General features: G+C 28.0%; 2 protein-coding genes across 2 annotated transcripts; both read right to left on the bottom strand.

The window, feature by feature from the left end:
- Positions 1-194: 194 nt before the first annotated feature.
- LOC145242934 (protocadherin beta-11-like) lies at positions 195-9,036 on the bottom strand. The gene is made up of 4 exons (XM_080106043.1): positions 8,861-9,036; positions 4,024-6,425; positions 2,304-2,427; positions 195-528 (listed from the first exon to the last, which is right to left on the bottom strand). Exons 1-4 carry the CDS (start codon positions 8,886-8,888, stop codon positions 377-379), a joined length of 2,706 nt encoding a protein of 901 aa, XP_079962169.1. The 5' UTR covers positions 8,889-9,036; the 3' UTR covers positions 195-376.
- A 3,688-nt stretch (positions 9,037-12,724) lies between these two features.
- LOC145242948 (protocadherin beta-15-like) lies at positions 12,725-19,587 on the bottom strand. Its single transcript, XM_080106057.1, has 4 exons — positions 19,366-19,587; positions 14,805-17,206; positions 13,941-14,064; positions 12,725-13,098 (listed from the first exon to the last, which is right to left on the bottom strand). Exons 2-4 carry the CDS (start codon positions 17,190-17,192, stop codon positions 12,947-12,949), a joined length of 2,664 nt encoding a protein of 887 aa, XP_079962183.1. The 5' UTR covers positions 17,193-17,206; positions 19,366-19,587; the 3' UTR covers positions 12,725-12,946.
- Between the last annotated feature and the right edge of the window lie 232 nt (positions 19,588-19,819).

Here is a 19,819-nt window from a genome sequence, read left to right as displayed (position 1 = left end):
GAAGTAAATTAGAATACTTTTCTCTTTGAAAATTTACAAAGAAAAATAAACTATAAATTAGTATTGATCATGTTATGACACATTAAAAAAATACATGGTTACATTTCTCGCTAATTTTTATTTATACTAACAATTTAAAAACGTAAAATATCAGACTTGTAGACAATGACTTAAAAATTAAGTAAATTATGAAATTTGTGGTGTACATGTGTGTGTGTGTGTGTGTGTGTGTGTGTGTGTGTGTGTGTGTGTGTGTAAATTGTTTATGAAAGAAAACTTAATGAAATTATTCTTTATCAGTGAATATTTAAACAATTGTAATACGATGTAAATTAAATGTCCGTGTAGTGATTGAACTTTACTTGTCTTAGGATTATTAGTTTTTGATTGGTACTGGAGGCAAGGGTCTTGTGTTTGAAGTCTGTTCATTGTTCATTTCTATAAGATTTCTTGATTGTGGATAAGGAGCAGAAATATCACTTTTGTTTACATGTCCTGATTGAACTGATGACTTTCTGGAAGATCGATCTGAAAATAAATAAATATACATGTGCATATCAATTTTAGCTAGAGAGTAAAAAGTCTTTGCAGATTCAAATTTATAAACTGCATTTGTGAAATGTATATAACTAATGCCAAGAATCGTTTGTGAAAATCATATCTGTCATAATTATATGCATATGCAATTAGAAAATGTCCTAATGAAATATATAGTGCTATAAATAGAAGAAAAAAGAAAAATTATATAAAATGTAAAAAGGAAACAGAGTTAAACAAAAACAAGGCTTGCAAGTTAAAAATAATTCTAGTCACTGGTTCACTTACTCCTTGTATTTCTTAAAAATCTGGCGAAATCCATCATATTTTTGTTTTCATCCAAATAACTTGGTCAGACAAAGTTAATCCTAAATAATTCTCTAGCTGAAACATGTCTGTACATATGCAATCAAAATATTTGTAGAACTGTATATTAAACATATAGTTTCACTTGTTATTAAGCACTATTATATAAGCACAGTAAGGATTCACTGGATTAACTTCTACGAACGAAACATCACCAGAATTATATAAATTATATACTTATAATTAAATTTTTGTCAAATGCTACACAATTTAATTTAATATGAGATTTTTAGAAGGACAAATAATGAATAGTATGAAACTGAATGTCAGTAAGTCTGTAATTATTTCAATTAATTTATTTTTCAAGGGTGTACATTCCTTTACTGATCTAATTGATATTATTAACCATTGAATTAAATGTATTGAAGGATAAGGGGACGATGGTAAAAATACGATTTTTTCTGCATAATAATAGAATTTTTTTATAAATATACTGGTGGACATGGGCATTGCCCGAGAAAATTTAATAACCCAAGAAACTCATGCTTCCACTTCTGAACCCCAAATAAGTATGTTTACTTCATTTTTTAATTATCTATAAATATCAAATACAGTTTTCTGTAAGTATTGCTAAAACATATATAATTTCTAATGATCATTTAAACATTTGTAGGTGCTTATCTATAAAAGGTTAAAATCACAGTTTCAAATAAATTAAGAAGAAACTTCTGATAAATTAGGAAAAATTATCAAGTAGAATTTTAATTAAAAATATAAATCACTATTATCATATTTTTCTGATTCATCATTATGATTTAGCAAAATAACAGACTGACATTTCCTCTTTATCTTTACATCTATTTGCACCTTTGTCAATAGCGAATCAACTTTAATTTTAATTAAAATTCTATTCAATAACTTTTCCTAATTTTTTATGTAAATACCTATTTTTACTTGATACATAAAATAGTTTTCCTATTAATTTATTTGAAATTATGTTTTTCATGCATGTATTTCATAACTATGTAAGAGCATTATTACAGCAACATACTTATGTAGAAGAGCTGTTTGTCAAATCAATATATTTACACTGCTTTTATTGCTTCTCAAATTTTCTGTAAGATTATATATATATATATATATTTAAAGGGGGTTAGAACAGTAGTCTAAAGAGCAGAGTGTATTTTAATGTGATAGTAAAATTACTAATTTAATTAAAATACAAGAAAAGAATAGTGCTCATTGTAATTCAGATATATAATATGAATTTTAAATTATCAATCACATTACTAAATATATATATATATATATTATTTAGTCAATTTGACCTTCCTTTCTTCTGTTATAATTCAGAAAAAATGTTATTTCTTTTAAACTTTTACCTATATATTTACTTTATATTATTTGTGTATTAACAGTATTTTATTTACTACAATCTTTTTAATTTTACTAGGTATTACCTGATGTCCCTTGGTTATTTACAGTATTTTCTACCCTCCAGTTCAAATCAGCTTCTGATTGGGATGATACAGCAGATCTCCAGGTAAAATAATCAGGTGGAATTGACACATTTTGTGTATACATCTGGATGGACAAAACAAAAAGTGAGCTTTATGATAAAAAAATCTTAATCTGATTGGATACATAATGAAACCAAATATATATTTAAATATGAATAAGAAGTTTCTTTATATTGTCAATAAAGATTATTTTTATATATATATATATATATATATATATATATATATATATATATATATATATATATATATATATATAAAACATTAATTAAAACATTTCAATGAAATTGATTGATTAAATTATTAATTACTATGAAATCAATTTATTTTTTATCACAAACGTTCTATTTAGCAACAAATAGAGGTGAATCATAATTGATAGCAAATCAAGCGTTTTTAGATAAAGAAAAACTAGAATGGAATTTAGTTACACCACATATACCAAAGTCAAATGACTACTGTAAAATTTAATATTAAATTAAAGAAAGAAATTAATAAATTAAAATAAAAATGAATATGTTTTACAATATTTTAATTTATTAATATCGGAATCAAAACAGTAAAATCAACCTAAAATTATATAAATTTCATAGGTCCTTTTGAAGCATAATCAGTGAAACCATTTAAATTAAATATTAGCAATTATTAAAACAATAAAACAGCTTGGTTACATAATAAAATACTTCACATTTTTTACTTATATTCATATGAAATAAATATAGAAATCACTTGTTAAAAAACTAAATTAAAGGGGACATACCAAGTAAAATAAATATTTTAATTTTTTGGAAAGGGTAAAATAAACTTACATGTTTTTAATAAAGAAAACATTTACATAAAGCTTTTGATAAAACACTAAAATGACAAAATAATTAGTGTCGCAAACTATATGTTAGTTTTCAATTAATAATATTTAAATAACGTGTATGAATTCCTATTATTTTTATTCTTGGAATCCTTTTTAGATGAGTAATTTGTTTATTTATTTATTTATTTGCGGACTATTATCCTCATCTTCTAGTTGTTGTCTCACAGTGTTTCAGCTAACTATTCCTCTGGCTTTTGTCAGGTAGTTAACCACAACAGGATAAGAATGCTGAGTCTCTTAACTGTAACCTTAGTAATTACTGACTTCTACAGTTGTTGTCTCACCACATTTTTGGCCAGTTAAGGGTAAGATAGAAACCACTATCTTAAGACAGTGTTCACTTTGAACCATAGAAATTCAACATCTATATCCACTGTGCCATGGGCCCCGACAACACCTATGGAAGGCAGTAATTTCTAAGGATACAGTTAAGAGACTCAGCATTCCTATCCCATTGCAGTTTACTCCCTGACCAAGGCCAGAGGAATACATGACTAAAACTTTGTGAAACAACAACTAGAAGATGAGAATAACTGTCCACAAATAAATAAAGTATAAATTCCTGTTTAATTAAATATTTAAATTAATTAAATATTAAAATTCCCTTAAAAATGTTTGTAAAATTCTTCATAGGAATCTAGAGATCATGATTTTTTAAGATTGAATCTGTATATATTTTACCAAAATTATAGCTTAAAGAGAAATAATATTTAGTTCCATAGAATTCTGGAAATGTATTTGAAAAATTTTGAAAAATGTGAAATAAATAAAATAACAATTTAACAAACTTACTTGTGACGGAATGTCATTTGGTGGTTGTGATTTCTGTGGAATTCTGTTTGCAGAAGTTGGTTGTCTTGATGTTGTCACGTGAGTATTTGTAGATGGATCTTGGTTTATTGGTAATGGCTGACCAGGATGAGGCCAAGTGTTTCCTGGGTAAGAAGGAGCAATGAGTTGTCTCTGTTCACCAACATATCTATTAGAAGGATCAAGTGCTTGGGCATAGGCCACATTTGACTGACCATTACATCGAATGATGCAGATTGATAATGAAGCCGTAATGAAGACAGCTATTGTGACTGCTATGACTGTAATAATAATGACGAGATTAAGATGCACCTTCTCTTCAGTGTGGAGCTGAACAACATTTAACATTTCTGATGTGTTGTTGCTGATAGTGAGTGTTAAAAAGAGAGTAGTTGTTGCTGATAGAACTGGCCTACCACTATCCTTGACAAGAATGTCAAGCTGATAGGAGCCAGCATTTTGTTGGCTGAGTTGTCTATTGAAAGCTAAGAAACCAGTGTACTGGTTGATGGTGAACATCTGTTTGTCATTGCCTCTGATTATTTGATATTTTAGAAATGCATTCTCTTGACTATCACTGTCGGCTGCCTTTATCTGTGTGATGTTCTTGTTTCTGGCATCAGGGTAATATGTGACATGTAGATTGTAAGGTTTAACACTGGGAAATGTAAAATATGGAGCATTATCATTTTTATCAGTGACCTCAACAATCACATTGACTGTGTTATTGAGAGATGGTGTTCCATTGTCTTTCACAAACACCTTGAAGTGATAAGTATGTTGAAACTCATGATCAAGAGACATAATTGCTGATAGTAATCCATTTGTGGTTATTTTGAAAGGTAAGAAGTGTTTGTTGTTATTGGTGATGAGAGAATATGTGAGTTTTCCTCCATCTCCCAAGTCTGGATCAGTGGCATTGATGTAGCCAAGAGTAATTCTCGAGTTTTGATTCTCATCAATGAAGAATTTAAATGTGTCTTTTGTAAATTGTGGCCTTACATCATTGATATCCATCACTTGAATGGAGAATTTGCTGTTACTATGAAGAGGAGGAGAGCCTTTATCTTGACAACTGATCACAACCTCATGGTGCTCTTCTTTCTCTCTGTCAAGAGGATTTTTCAGTGTCACTTCATATTTTTTTGTACCTAAATTCTGAAGCTGAAATTTATCATGATGAAGATGACAAGTTACATCTCCATTTTGTCCTTCATCATTGTCTACTACTTTCACATAAGCAATAAAACTTCCAGTTTTAGCATTTTCTAAAATCTCAACTATATTTACTTTAGTAGATGATGGAAAATTTGTATCGATTATTGGAGCAGTGTTAGCCTGACTTATCACATTAATGTTAACTATTATTATAGAACTTAATGATGGATTTCCTCCATCTTCAGCTTTTATATATAATTTAGGTAATATTTCTTCCTCTGAACTGAACTTTTTCTGTAAGAAAAGCTGTCCAGTTGTTTCTATTATATCAAAAAAGGTTTTTGTCATCTCAGATGTTTGATGACTCCAATGATATGAAACTCTTCCATTTTTTCCTGAATCCAAATCAGTTGCTGATAAAATAGCAATTGGTGTGACTTTACTTTCTTCATTTTTAATTGAAATGTTGTATACTTTCTCAGAAAATATTGGCATATTATCATTTACATCATTGACTGAGATATGCACATTCAATGTGTTTTCATTTGGTGGAGATCCTGCATCTCTTGCTAAAATTTGAACTAAATAAGAATCTTTTGTTTCTCTATCTAATCTTTTTTCCAATTTTATCCAAAGCACTGATGTCTGTTCTACCCCTGGAGTTATAAATAAAGTAAATGGTTCATTTTTCATCTTTTGAATTTCATATGTAATTTTAGAATTTAAAATTCCAACATCTTTATCAATTGCATTAGGGATCATTTTTTTAGCTCCTATACCAACATCTTCTAAAAATGCAATATTGATTTGTTTATCTGGAAATTCTGGTTTGTGATCATTGATATCTTTTATGATAACTTTAATTTCTAAAATCCTCATTGAAGAAGTTCCTTTACGAACAGCTACATCAATGAGTTGAAAACATTGTTCATTACGTTTGCACATTGCTTCTGCATCCAATGTGATTGTTGCGTAAAGTTTTCCCGTTTTCTTGGATACACGGAAATATTGAGAACTATCAATCTTTCCTTGTAGTTGACTGAATGTGATGAGTTTCTTGTCTTGGTAGGACATATTCTCCATCATCTTAGAATCTGCAGCAATGTCTCCAATGTAAGTTCCTGGGCTTTTTCCTTCTTCCACTGTGTACGTAAGGTCCACACTGTAGCAAGTGTTTACTACATATACAAGAATATATAGAAGTCCAAACATTTTCATCGCATAGCCTGGAAAAAATAGATGAGTATTATTTCTTATGAATTAAACATTTTAGGTGTAGAAATAAATTAAAAACCATGTGAAAATAAAAAGAAATTCTCATTAGAAAATTAAGAATATATGTAATCTTTATGTAAATTATTATAAGAATGAATACACATGCACACGATGAAATAAAAAAAAAAAAACATCCATAGTTATAGTAGTAATAACCAGCTTACCAACATTAAATAAGGAATGTGGAAGGAGAAAGGTAGAATGTTCTTAATTGACAAGTAATATATATAAAACATTATTCTCACTTTTAAAAGAAACGAATAAATATTAAAATAAATTTCTTCTGTATCTTTTTACTAACAAATTCTGCTATTGAGTTGAGAATATTTTAGTGTTCTCAAACAACATGAATATCAAGTTAAGAAAAATATGTACAAAAATTATTAACAAAGTATGCAATTCTAATTGGATATAAAATGTTATTTGAGCGACTTTTAATCATATCTGGAAATTAAATACTATGTTAACTTTTAGAGCCACCCAAAAACAAATAGGGAGAATGAGATAATGAAAAGGAAAATTTTCCCAGACTTATGTATCTTTACTAATCATGTTTATTTTTAATGTAGTTAAATAAACCTGACAGAGTTACTAATTTATTTTCTGATCAATTAACTAAAAATACTAAACAGATCAAAAGGAATTCATTTTCCCAATTTATAATTTTCAAACAATACAAATTCAGATATTACCAGCTCTTCATAGCCAGAGATAATTATACATTTGTTTATTTATAAAAATAAATATTTTAAATAAGAAAATAAAATTTGTTTCATTTTGTTAGTAAATAAAACTGCCTGCATCTTTGTGTGTGATATTGATTTGCATCTCTACAAAGAGAAGCTGCCTTCTTCATTTTTTCTTTTATCATAAAAAGTGACATCTACATAATATACATAAAACATATATTTATAGTCATAAAATTTTCTATTAAAGCTTCTGTCTCTTTATCTTTCTATATTTCTCTCTCCCATTTTTCTATCTCTCTGCCGGACCCATTTCTCTCTCTTGTTTTAATGTATTGAAAAAAGGTATTTCCGTATTGTTGTTATTTTGGACAAGTTTTTTCATTTCTTAAGAACTCCATTCAGAACAGAGAGATAATTCAAGAAGACCATATTCAAAATTATCAAAATTATGTGTAACTTTTAGTTAAAAACAAAGTAAATTAACCAAAGTAATACAATAACACAAAATAAAAAAATTGCTTATCTGAACATTTATTCATTAAATTAAAATAAAATGGAGAAAATTCTGAAATTAATGAAAGTTGCCATTATATGAAAATACTAAATTATTCGAATGAGCGTGACTTTTTTTTTTTTTTAATGAAGCTTTTCTTTATGGTGGATAAAGTCCTTCTAGAGTATTCATTAAGAACCTGCCGCTACATAAACCCTGATAAGTATGATTCTACCATTTGCATATGTATCCCACACTCAGCTTTGTTTCTTCTCTAGGCCTAGGATGGGTGCTAAAATCATACTTGGAAATTTATGTTATGGTTTGTATTTTTTAAAAACAGAAATTAAATGAAAATTTTACATGGGTAAACTTTTGAATTATGAGTCATTATAAATTTGACTTATAACAGTATGTGCAAAAATTAATTTAGAATATTTTTTTAGATTTTATTTGATACATTTAGAATGTTGCTAAAATTTCAATAATCCATATTTTTTATAAGATTTAAAAAATTTTACTCTGTAAAACGAAGTGCCCAAATTTAATAATAATAATATACTTTATAGAAAAATTCTAAATAAAGTCTTTAAATTTTAATGACAGAATACAAAATATTTGAAACATTTATAAATAGATATATCTAGAAAATTTGTACATAAAACTATGAATGAATGTATTTATAAATGTTATTATGATTTCAGATATAAAGACCATATTAACATGGAAGTTATAATGACTACCATATATGTGTGTGTGTGTGTGTGTGTGTGTGTGTGTGTGTTGAAATATAACATTCTTTCATTAAAATATTTTAGGCACATATCTATCAGAAATATGAGTGAGTAATGATAAATTCAATATATAAAATGTGCTGCATGTATATCTGTGTTATGGCGTCTTATAACTGTACAATGATAAAAAAATGTCCGGGAAGAAATTATCCAAGGTATTTTGTTAAACTCAAAGGCATTTAAAATGTAAAGAAATAAATTAAAAAATAGTTTATCTTTCCTTACATTTCTTAAATTTAAGATATTATAAAAAAAAAAAAAATTTAATATGAAAATTAAATTAAAAAAATGTAACATTGTTTAGAAGAGAAAATATGTATGTCATCACAACAATGGCCATCTTTGAAGTGGATTTTTCTAAAAGAAACAAAACGTCTATGAGAAAAAAAACATTGAAAAATTTTCCTTACCTTTGCTGTACTCTCCAATGTTACTCATTGTACAATGTATTATCCAGTGATATTTCTGTATATTCTATGCCCAGTAAGTAAGGTAGAATTTGAATTTAAGTTGTATTTGTTATGAGTGCTACAAAGTAATTGTCCTAAGAAGTATGGTGTGTGTGTAATGGCTGTATGTGCCAGAGAAAGGAAGAAAGGGGTTGTTAATGTGAATGTGAAAATACTCACACTAATTGTCTAAATTCATGTAACATTTATTTTTCTCTATGTTAAGAAAAATATATCAATTTAATTTTGCTATTTTTGGTGAAAGGTTAAGATATAAACTTGAATTTGTCTAATTTATAAGTTTTATAATTATTATCTGTTCCCATAATGCACTGTACTTGTGAGTGTATTATTCGTCCTACAGAATCTGCATTCTTCTCTCTATCCATGTATCTAAATGGTTAAGTAGTATTTGGATAGAAAACAAAAAACTTTACAATTAGTTCTAATTCATTTTTCATTAAATTGAAATTGACATTTACATTTTCATATTTCCTATAAATTCTATAAAACTGATCTGAAAGCTTTTATTTTCCCATTGAAAAATTATAAAGTAAAAATAAGATCCATAAATTTGTTGGCCAAGTTATGATCAATTTAAAAAAAATGTATGATTACATTTCTGATGAAGTTTCTTCTACTAATAATAGTTAAAATGTTAAAGACACTCTTTAGCATGAAATAAATTGAGCAGATGTGATGTTATATATACATATATATATATATATATATAATTGAAAGACTTATACTAACAATTTATTGCAGTTTCATGGTAAATCTGATGATAAATTATATGTCTGTATATGCTAGTCAAATGCATGTAAACATATGGAATAGAAATACACTTTTGATGATCTGATTTACTGTTAAATTGCAGTAAAATGTTAAGATAAGCAGCTTTTTATTATATATATATATATATATATATATATATATATATATATATATATATATATATATATATAAATGCAACTATATCTGTGTGTGAGTTCATTCCTTATAGACTCCGAAACGACTGAACAGATTTTCTTTAAAATTTATAGAACTTTACTGTATAAATCTGAAAGTGATCTTAGTTAAGTTTTGTTTCAGAATACTCCCGATAATTACTGATAATCGAAACTGTTATTTTAATTTATTTATCATTGGTAAAGCCATGGTTTTCCATGTCGCTTAGCAACAATGATAGAACAACGAGCTGTGAAAATTCTACTGTGGGTAAGCTGATAACGTGTTTTTTATTTTGCATGATGTGGTCTGTAGGTTCAAATTCCACACATAAATTGCTTAATTTTTTTTATTAACTGCAAAGAATTTTATAAGACTTGAAAAATTTTTTTGTTTTTTTATATGACGTGGTCTGTAGGTTCAAATCTGCATGTAAATTTCTTAATGTTTTTTTTTTCATTAACTGGAAAGAAGTGTATCTTTATCTCTTCTCTACTTATATATAAAAGGCAGGCACTTTGTCTGTGTCTGTGTGTGTGAGTTCATTCCCTATACACTCCAAAACAACTGGGCCAATTTTTTAAAAAATTTCACACACATGTACCATGTGTTCCTGGGAGTATTTTTAGATAGGTTTTGTATCGGAATACCTCTGATAAGTATCAAAAATCGATAATTGAAGGAATCTGATTAAAGAAGAAACAGTCTAATTTTGGTCAAAGTTAACACTTTTATGCAGCCTATCAACATAATTGCATTTAAGAAGTTCTATCACTACACAAGCAGAATGGCTTGGCCTATAAAATCAACAGTAGGTTCTTTGATAAGAGGCACGTTCAAAATAAACGCTTCTGTTTAGAGTATAATTGGACCATTGTACTTGACTTTTGCATTTTAAACTTAATTCAAGTCGTTATATAAAATTAAAAAAATAATTTCATAAAATCGACAGTAGGTTCTCTACATTGCAATGTAGACTACAACGAATTGTGGACTAAATCACTATGGGGAGGCATGTGAAGTTTCCTCCCAGTGCACGGCAGTGAGTTCCTGACTAGAGCGGGCAATCAATTGATTTGATTGACGAATGAACGATTTCATCGATTTCGATGACAAAGGTATTAGAAGTGTGGGACATTTGTTAGTCCTCTTTAAATCCTGAGCAACGTCAGGTCGCCCTGCCAATATATATATATATATATATATATATATTAAAGGGAGGTGACCGCTCTTTAGCTTTGATGGGTAATCAGTTAGAAGATAGTCTTTCAATAATAACTCTGGTCCACATCACATTATTGAGTTGTTATCAGGAAGGACATCTAGCCTATAAAAAATTTGTCTCAGTTAAGGAAATAACTTTCAAAGAAACTTGACCAAAGATAAGTTTGGAAGTCAATTTCTAAAAGCTATCAAACACATGCCAGTATGTAATCTAGACATTAAACCAATGATTTATATATATATATATATATATATATATATATATATATATATATATATATATATATATATATGAGAAAGTATATAATATGTCATAAAATGAAGACAAAATGAAAGAAAAAAACATTAAATACAAGAAAATAAAAACAAGTGAACTTTTTGTGAAAATGTCTATTGATTAAATGAGAACAGTCAATTTCTTGTTTTTATTTTTCATGTGTTTAATGTTTTTTTTTTCGTTTTGTCTTTCACTACATATAGATTTGTATTTAAGCATTAATTGTTCATTTAAACATGTAGAATAAAAAAAAAACAATGTAGATATTCTGTTGGTTCACAACTAATAATTCTTACCAATTGATCAAAGTCATCATATTCGATTTAATACCCTTTTTACATGCTGGAATGCATTTTTAAGAAACTGACATCCAAACTAACCTATCACTGGCCAGGTTTTAATTATCACTCAAGTCCAATTTTATCACTTTCTCCCATGTTTGCCTCTCTCTGTCGATAGAAACTGTTACTTTAATTGTTTTACATTTACAAACCTAAGAACTCTTATCCATTCATCAACCTGGCTATACGATTAAAGTACTCTTCTGCATATATCCCCTTATATTGTCCAGATTTATTCTTCTAAGACCATCAGAGCTAAGTCTGTCTTTAAGACTCAAAGTATATATCCATTATATCATTCACATATCATTTCTCTCTATGCAACCCTTACTGGCCAGGTTTCACTTCCATACATCATCACAAAGCATACTCATGCTTGGTAAACTTTTCCATTGGAAGACAGTGCTGACATTCTGTTGATTAATAATGGCAGAAGTTCCTTAAACTTACTCCATCCACTCATAATTCTTGCAATCACACAAGCACCTGTTTCACCCGGTGTTTCAATGGTATTATCGAGATAAAACTTTACGAAAGCCTTATTAGCTTTGCTATCCAGATATACTTTCTCCACATCTTTCTCCTTCATCTCCATTATCTTACATTTTTTGCACAAAAATTAGTTATCATCTCAACCTATCAATAATTCCACTGCACTGCTCGTGTACCTAATGCTTCAAGATTGAATTGAATTAAACTCCCTTTTCACAGACTAAGTAGGTGAACTTTATTTAATTAATTTGCATTATTTCTATCTAAAAATGTATATTGAAAATAATTTTAAACCTCTGTAATTATCACTATCTAGTAGTCGATGTATAATATCTTTTTGCTTCCAAATCAAAGGTGCAAAGAAATCATATGCAATTCATTATGATGGATTCCAGCTTTTCCATTTTTAAATTTCAAATTTGTGGATACTTGAAAAAAAAAAACCCCAATAGCATCCATAATTTTTAATAGGAAGTACTAAACATTAAGGATACATTTAAAATGAACTGACAGAATTCTATTGTTATTAATACTGGTTATATATGTGTGTGTGTGTGTGTGTGTGTGTGTGTGTGTGTGTGTGTGTGGGTGTGTGTGTGTGTGTGTGGGGGTGTGTGGGTGTGTGTGTGTGTGTGCAATTGATGTTTTTTTTAATAAAAAAATTATTGAAATAACTCATTCTTATCAATATTTATCAATTTATAAGTGAAATATCATGTTGCAAATATTATTTGTGTGTTCAGTTTAGCCCTTTAGTAATAATGATTAATGTTTTTGAGGCACTGGAGGCAAAGGTCTTGTGTTTGAAGTTTGTTCATTGTTCATTTCTATAAGATTCCTTGATTGTGGGTAAGGAACAGAAATATCACTTTTGTTTACATGTCCTGATTGAACTGATGATTTCCTGGAAGACAAGTCTGAAAAATAACACATAGATATGCATCAGATTTTAATCAGCTGACATGGATATTCAATTTAGCTTTATGTTTTTACCACTCCCCTTTCACCCCTGAAATTATAACATTTATAAAAGACTGATATCTTTAACCTGACATATAAATATTAGTTTGTTTTTAATACAAAATATCATTGATCACTCTTCCATCTAATAATTTGTAATAATTTTACACCAAATGAAATACACTGGCAAGAAGGAAATTTATGTTAAAAAAATTTGTATATGAATTGGCTATAGAATTTTGATGTACTTACTCATTTCAAATATTTGCAAAAATCTCAACTTTAAGGTTTTAAATATGAAATCAGATAAAATTGCAATTTAGAAATATACTGTCATTACTATGTAAAACTTCTTTAGGTTATTGATTTCTTTTTGTTGACATTGTTATTATGACAAATAATTAAATCAATCCATTATCAATTCTTTTTCAGAAGTACAACCTCTCTCAAATAAGTGTGACCATTTCTACGGAATAAATCAAACCAGAAATTTACCTCCATAATATGAAAGCTATGTTGGCCTATCAGTATATATATGATTTAATTTTTTCCCAGGGTTTATACAACTTTGACTATACAAAAAAGAAAACAGAATAATTTTCTATAAATTCATTCGAATCTAAAATTAAAAAAAAATTATCAATTTATTTAATCATTTGATACTTTTTAAAAATGTGAATATGTATTAAAAAATAATTTGATTCTTATTCAACATCATCCATTATTTAACTGCAATAATGTGAATTATTTAAATGTTTACTTTATATTTACTACAATTTTTTTTATTTTCAGATATTACCTGATGTTCCTTGAGTATTTGCAGTATTATCTTCCCTCCATCTCAAATCAGCTTCTGATTGTGATGGTACAGCAGATCTCCAGGTGAAATAATCAGGTGGAATCGACACATTTTGTGCATACATCTGGTAAGATTGAAAAGATCTCGCACTTTTTCAAATGTTAAAGTTATTTATAAAAACATTTTTTTAAAATTGAAAGTAATCATAATTTCTAAATTTTTACAAAAATAAATTATTTATGATTTTCAAATTTTCTTTATCTATATCTTTATAAAAGTGAGAATGTGTGTGAGAGCACTTCTAAACCTATATACTCAACAAACTTTTAATCTAAACTTGAAATTTAATATATATTCAAACATGTGGAAAACTTTAAAATCCGTTTTCATCTTGGAAAAAAGGCTGCTAAGGGGTCAAAATTTAAAAATTAGTATGTGGGAATCATCGGATTTTTATCTGTTTGCTGTTTCACAAATGCGCATGCATTGGATAGTTCACATTACAGATTATTTATGTTAAAAATAAGTAGTTTGAAAACAACTTTTAAAGATCATGTCACACTGGTCTAATGGTAATCTTACTTGACTCAGTGTCTTTAGGTTTAGATCTCACCTCAGGTAATTTTTCTTTTTTTACTTACCAGAAGTGAACTGTTAAGAAAAAAACATAATATTAGCATGTACATGTCTCAGTTTCGGTATTAATTAATATATAACATTTATGCATATTTTACGAGAGTAACGCCAAACAGCCTCTAATAACAGATAATTCAAAGAAGGTAAGTAATACTTTCGCTTTTTGGTATATATAAATAATTAAATAATGGGCTGAAAAAATATATATAAAAAATATTTTATACTTACTTGTGCTGGAACTTCATTTGGTAGTTGTGATTTCAGTGGAAATTTATCGGCAGAAGTTAGTTGTCTTCTTGATGTTGTCATAGGAGTATTTGTAGATGGTGCTTGGTTTATTTGCAAAGGCTGAGCAGGATGAGGCCAAGTGTTTCCTGGGTAAGAAGGAGCAATGAGTTGTCTCTGTTCACCAACATATCTATTGGAAGGATCAAGTGCTTGGGCATAGGCCACATTTGACTGACCATTACATCGAATGATGCAGATTGATAATGAAGCTGTAATGAAGACAGCTATTGTGACTGCTATTACTGTAATAATAATGACGAGATTAAGATGCACTTTCTCTTCAGTGTGAAGCTGAACAACATTTAACATTTCTGATGTGTTGTTGCTGATAGTGAGTGTTAAAAAGAGAGTAGTTGTTGCTGATAGAACTGGCCTACCACTATCCTTGACAAGAATGTCAAGCTGATAGGAGCCAGCATTTTGTTGACTGAGTTGTCTATTGAAAGCTAAGAAACCAGTGTACTGGTTGATGGTGAACATCTGTTTGTCATTGCCTCTGATTATTTGATATTTTAGAAATGCATTCTCTTGACTATCACTGTCGGCTGCCTTTATCTGTGTGATGTTCTTGTTTCTGGCATCAGGGTAATATGTGACATGTAGATTGTAAGGTTTAACACTGGGAAATGTAAAATATGGAGCATTATCATTTTTATCAGTGACCTCAACAATCACATTGACTGTGTTATTGAGAGATGGTGTTCCATTGTCTTTCACAAACACCTTGAAGTGATAAGTATGTTGAAACTCATGATCAAGAGACATAATTGCTGATAGTAATCCATTTGTGGTTATTTTGAAAGGTAAGAAGTGTTTGTTGTTATTGATGATGAGAGAATATGTGAGTTTTCCTCCATCTCCCAAGTCTGGATCAGTGGCATTGATGTAGCCAAGAGTAATTCTCGAGTTTTGATTCTCATCAATGAAGAATTTAAATGTGTCTTTTGTAAATTGTGGCCTTACATCATTGATGTCCATCACTTGAATGGAGAATTTGCTGTTACTATGAAGAGGAGGAGAGCCTTTATCTTGACAACTGATCACAACATCATGGTGCTCTTCTTTCTCTCTGTCAAGAGGATTTTTCAGTGTCACTTCATATTTCTTTGTACCTAAATTCTGAAGCTGAAATTTATCATGATGAAGATGACAAGTTACATCTCCATTTTGTCCTTCATCATTGTCTATAACTTTTACATAAGCAATAAAACTTCCAGTTTTAGCATTTTCTAAAATCTCCATTGAATTTTTGTTTGATGAAGAAGGGAAATTTATATTAATAATTGGTGCATTGTTCTCATGACTGAGTACATTTACATAAACTATTGCAATTGAATTTAATGGTGGATTGCCCCCATCCTCAGCTTTTATATACAACTTATTTATTTCATTTTTTGAATCGATTTTTTTTTGCAAAAAAATCTGTCCTGTTGTTTCAACCAATTCAAAGAATGATTTTGTTATCTCTGATGTTTGATAACTCCAGTGATATAAAACTCTACCATTTTCTCCTGCATCCAAATCTGTTGCTGATAAAATTATAATGGGGGTGACTTTGTTCTCTTCATTCTTAACTGAAATGTTATATGTTTTTTTTGAAAAAACAGGAAAATTGTCATTAACATCACTGATTGAAATGTGGATATTTAATGTGTTTTGTTTTGGAGGAGTTCCAGCATCTTTAGCCACAACTTGTACAACATAAGAATCCTTAGTTTCTCTGTCTAAAGTTTCTTCTAATTTCATTCCTAGTTGTGATATTCCTTCAATTCCAGGTGCAACAAATAGTGAAAATGGTTCATTTTTCATTGTTTTAAGTTCATAAGAAACCTTTGAATTTTTAAATCCAACATCTTTATCAATAGCATTAGGAATTAGTATTTTTGTTCCTACTTTTACATCTTCATCAAATTTTATGTTAATTTGTTTTTCAGGAAATTCAGGTTTGTGATCATTAATATCTTTTATGATTACTTTGATTTCTAAAATCCTCATTGAAGAAGTTCCTTTACGAACAGCTACATCAATGAGTTGAAAGCATTGTTCATTACGTTTACACATGGCTTCTGCATCCAATGTGATTGTTGCATAAAGTTTGCCTGTTTTCTTGGACACTCTGAAATATTGAGAACTATCAATGTTCCCTAGTAGTTGACTGAATGTGATGAGTTTCTTGTCTTTGTAGGCCATGTTCTCCATTATCTTAGAATCTGCTGAAATGTCTCCAATGTAGGTACCTGGGCCCTTTCCTTCTTCCACATTATATGTAAGGTCAACACTGAGTCCAATGTGTACTGTAGATAGGAGAATATACATTACTCCTAACATGATTTATCTGTAGCCTGTAAGAAATAGACATTGATTTTATATACATTGCAATTTCATGTGAATATTATTCAGAAAATGTGAAATCAATTTTTTTAATCATACATTTGATCTCTCATTATTGATTTTTGTAAATATTTTCTCATATAATAATTCATCATGCAAATTTGAACCATTTTAATTTGTATTTTAATTGAATATAAATAATATATGAGTTAGATAAAAATATTAAGTTTCCTTGAATTAATTTTCTTTATTTTAGTTGTTCTGATTCGAAAAGTATATTGTTTTCATGCTTTTTAAAGTATCATCTTCAATAAACAGATTTTTTTTTTTTAGTAATAATGAAGAAATATGGCTAAACAGTAATTTTCTCTTACATAGAATTTTCTTAAAATTAAAAATATTTTTTTAATTATCACTTAGATATAATTGATTCCAAATAATATAAAATTTTGAAATAGGACATTTTGTAAAGGGACATTCATATTGGGTATTTTGGTAAAAATTTCCTGCAGGAATGAAAAATTTTATATCACAGAATAATATCCAATTTACTTTCTATCATCATCACCTGATAAAAAAATTAAAAGTGTAAAGTTCTGTTTGAATTTTCCAGCAGAGATATTTAAATTGTACTTCAAGAAAATTTACTTAGTTTTCTCATCCAGAGACGAATATGTGAATGTTTAATTTTCCTTCTTTAAGATTGTGTTCTATTTATTTTAGATATGGAGAGAAACTAATAGCCTTTAAAAATATCTGAGAGGGAGCGTGGGGTGGGGGCAATAACTCTTTCAAACATAAAACCAATTGATTATTTGAGATATGCTGCTTATTATAAACTATCTGGGAGTTACTTCCCTTAGATTGTTCCTAATGTACACTACTTTATTTGTTGAACAGTTAATTATATTGCATTAAATTAAATATTACAACATAGTAAATTAAGATAGCTTTTGAAATTAGATCGTTAAACAAAATTCAACTGAATAAAATATTCATTTCAATTTGTAGGAATATGTAAAATATACAAGAATTGAACCTGTAATGTTAGTGCTCATTCAGAGATAATTGTGTATATATTCATTTGTAGAAAAATATAAAAACAGGCCAAAATATATCATGACAGCATTTTCAAAATATTCTGTTTTAATTTAGGAAAGAAAGATTTTATCTGGTGAAAATGTTATTAAAATTATTTGTGAAAAGTTATATTGATATTGGGACGTTTGTTTGTTTGTTTTTTTGCATCAGCAAAAGTGTTTTATAGTAAAGTAGTTCCATTAAAAATAATTGTAGTAATCTTAATTACTTTCGTATTAAGATTATAATTTATTTTTTATTTACCTAAAATTTGAATAAAATTTATTTACACATTTAAAGTATTAAAAATGTTTGTATTTCACAGAGTGTTTGTGGAATTAATTTAACTAAACTTAGAGATATCATCACCAAATGTTTTAATATATTACTTAGGAATTTAAAATATGATAATTCAAAGACATGCCAAAAAAAAGTTAACAAAAAAAAAAAAAAAAAGAGACTGTAAAGATCAAAATTATTTAAGTTCCATTTCATAATCTTTCAAAAATATGTAGATAAATCTTTAATTATGTAAATATAAATAATTTTCAATTTTTATAGATCTGTATGTACCAAGCTAATAACATAGATGCTAATAAGATAGTCATACCGAAGAAAGAATTAAAAAACAATAGCAAAAACAAGTACAAAACACAATCGAAATTATGTAAGCTCTGACATAAATATTCTTTAAAAAATATGGAAGTAAAACAATTTAAAAAAAAAATCATATACTAAACAAATCAAACAGATATTTATTTTTGTGATCAAGACTGATATTATGTAAAATAAAATGTTTATGACTTGGTTTGTGTAATGGCGTCTGTACTAAAAGCAAGTGGAAATATATTTAAAATTTGTTCACAATTCGAAACTAATATCCTTTGAAAACTAAATTTATATGAAATAAATTCTCTTTTATCAAAAATATTAATTAAAATCTTTTCTTTTTATATAAATTTTTTTTTTCATGCAGGATTTTTTTAAATCCATCATTTCATCTGGAAGAAAGTATAAGTGTCAATATTAAAAGAAAGTCTTTTGAGACAATTTTTTTTTTGCTGAAAAAATTAGCAAAATGTATTCTTACCTTTATTGGAATTTTCAATATATTTTTTGATAAGTTTATTTTCCAGTAGTAATTCAATCAAGATAAGCTCCAATAAGTGAGAGAAAACTTAAGTGGAATTATGATTGTGAATGTGACAAAGTAGTAGTAGTCCTAAGAAGTATGTAGTGTGGGTAATGGTTGCATTCACAATAGAAAGGGAAGTAGGGGTGTTGAAGTTATTAAGTAGAATTCCCACAATACTGCTATCCTATATTAAGATTGTCTAAATGGAAATTTATTTTCTTAATTTATTTATATAATTATTTTTACATTATTTTTCATTTCCCAAATAACTGATGACAATATAAAAGTGATATTTAAAAAATAAATTATTACAGTGTGCCTTTGTTCCCATAATGCAATATTCTTGTGAACATATTATTCGTCCTCTAGGATCTACATTTTTCTCTCCATTATTTTTTTCTAGTTTGTC

Source organism: Euprymna scolopes, chromosome 21 (genome assembly GCF_053919585.1).
Source record: "Euprymna scolopes isolate OS-2025 chromosome 21, ASM5391958v1, whole genome shotgun sequence".
Classification (NCBI taxonomy): domain Eukaryota; kingdom Metazoa; phylum Mollusca; class Cephalopoda; order Sepiida; family Sepiolidae; genus Euprymna; species Euprymna scolopes.
This window is presented reverse-complemented; position numbering and strand designations above follow the sequence as displayed.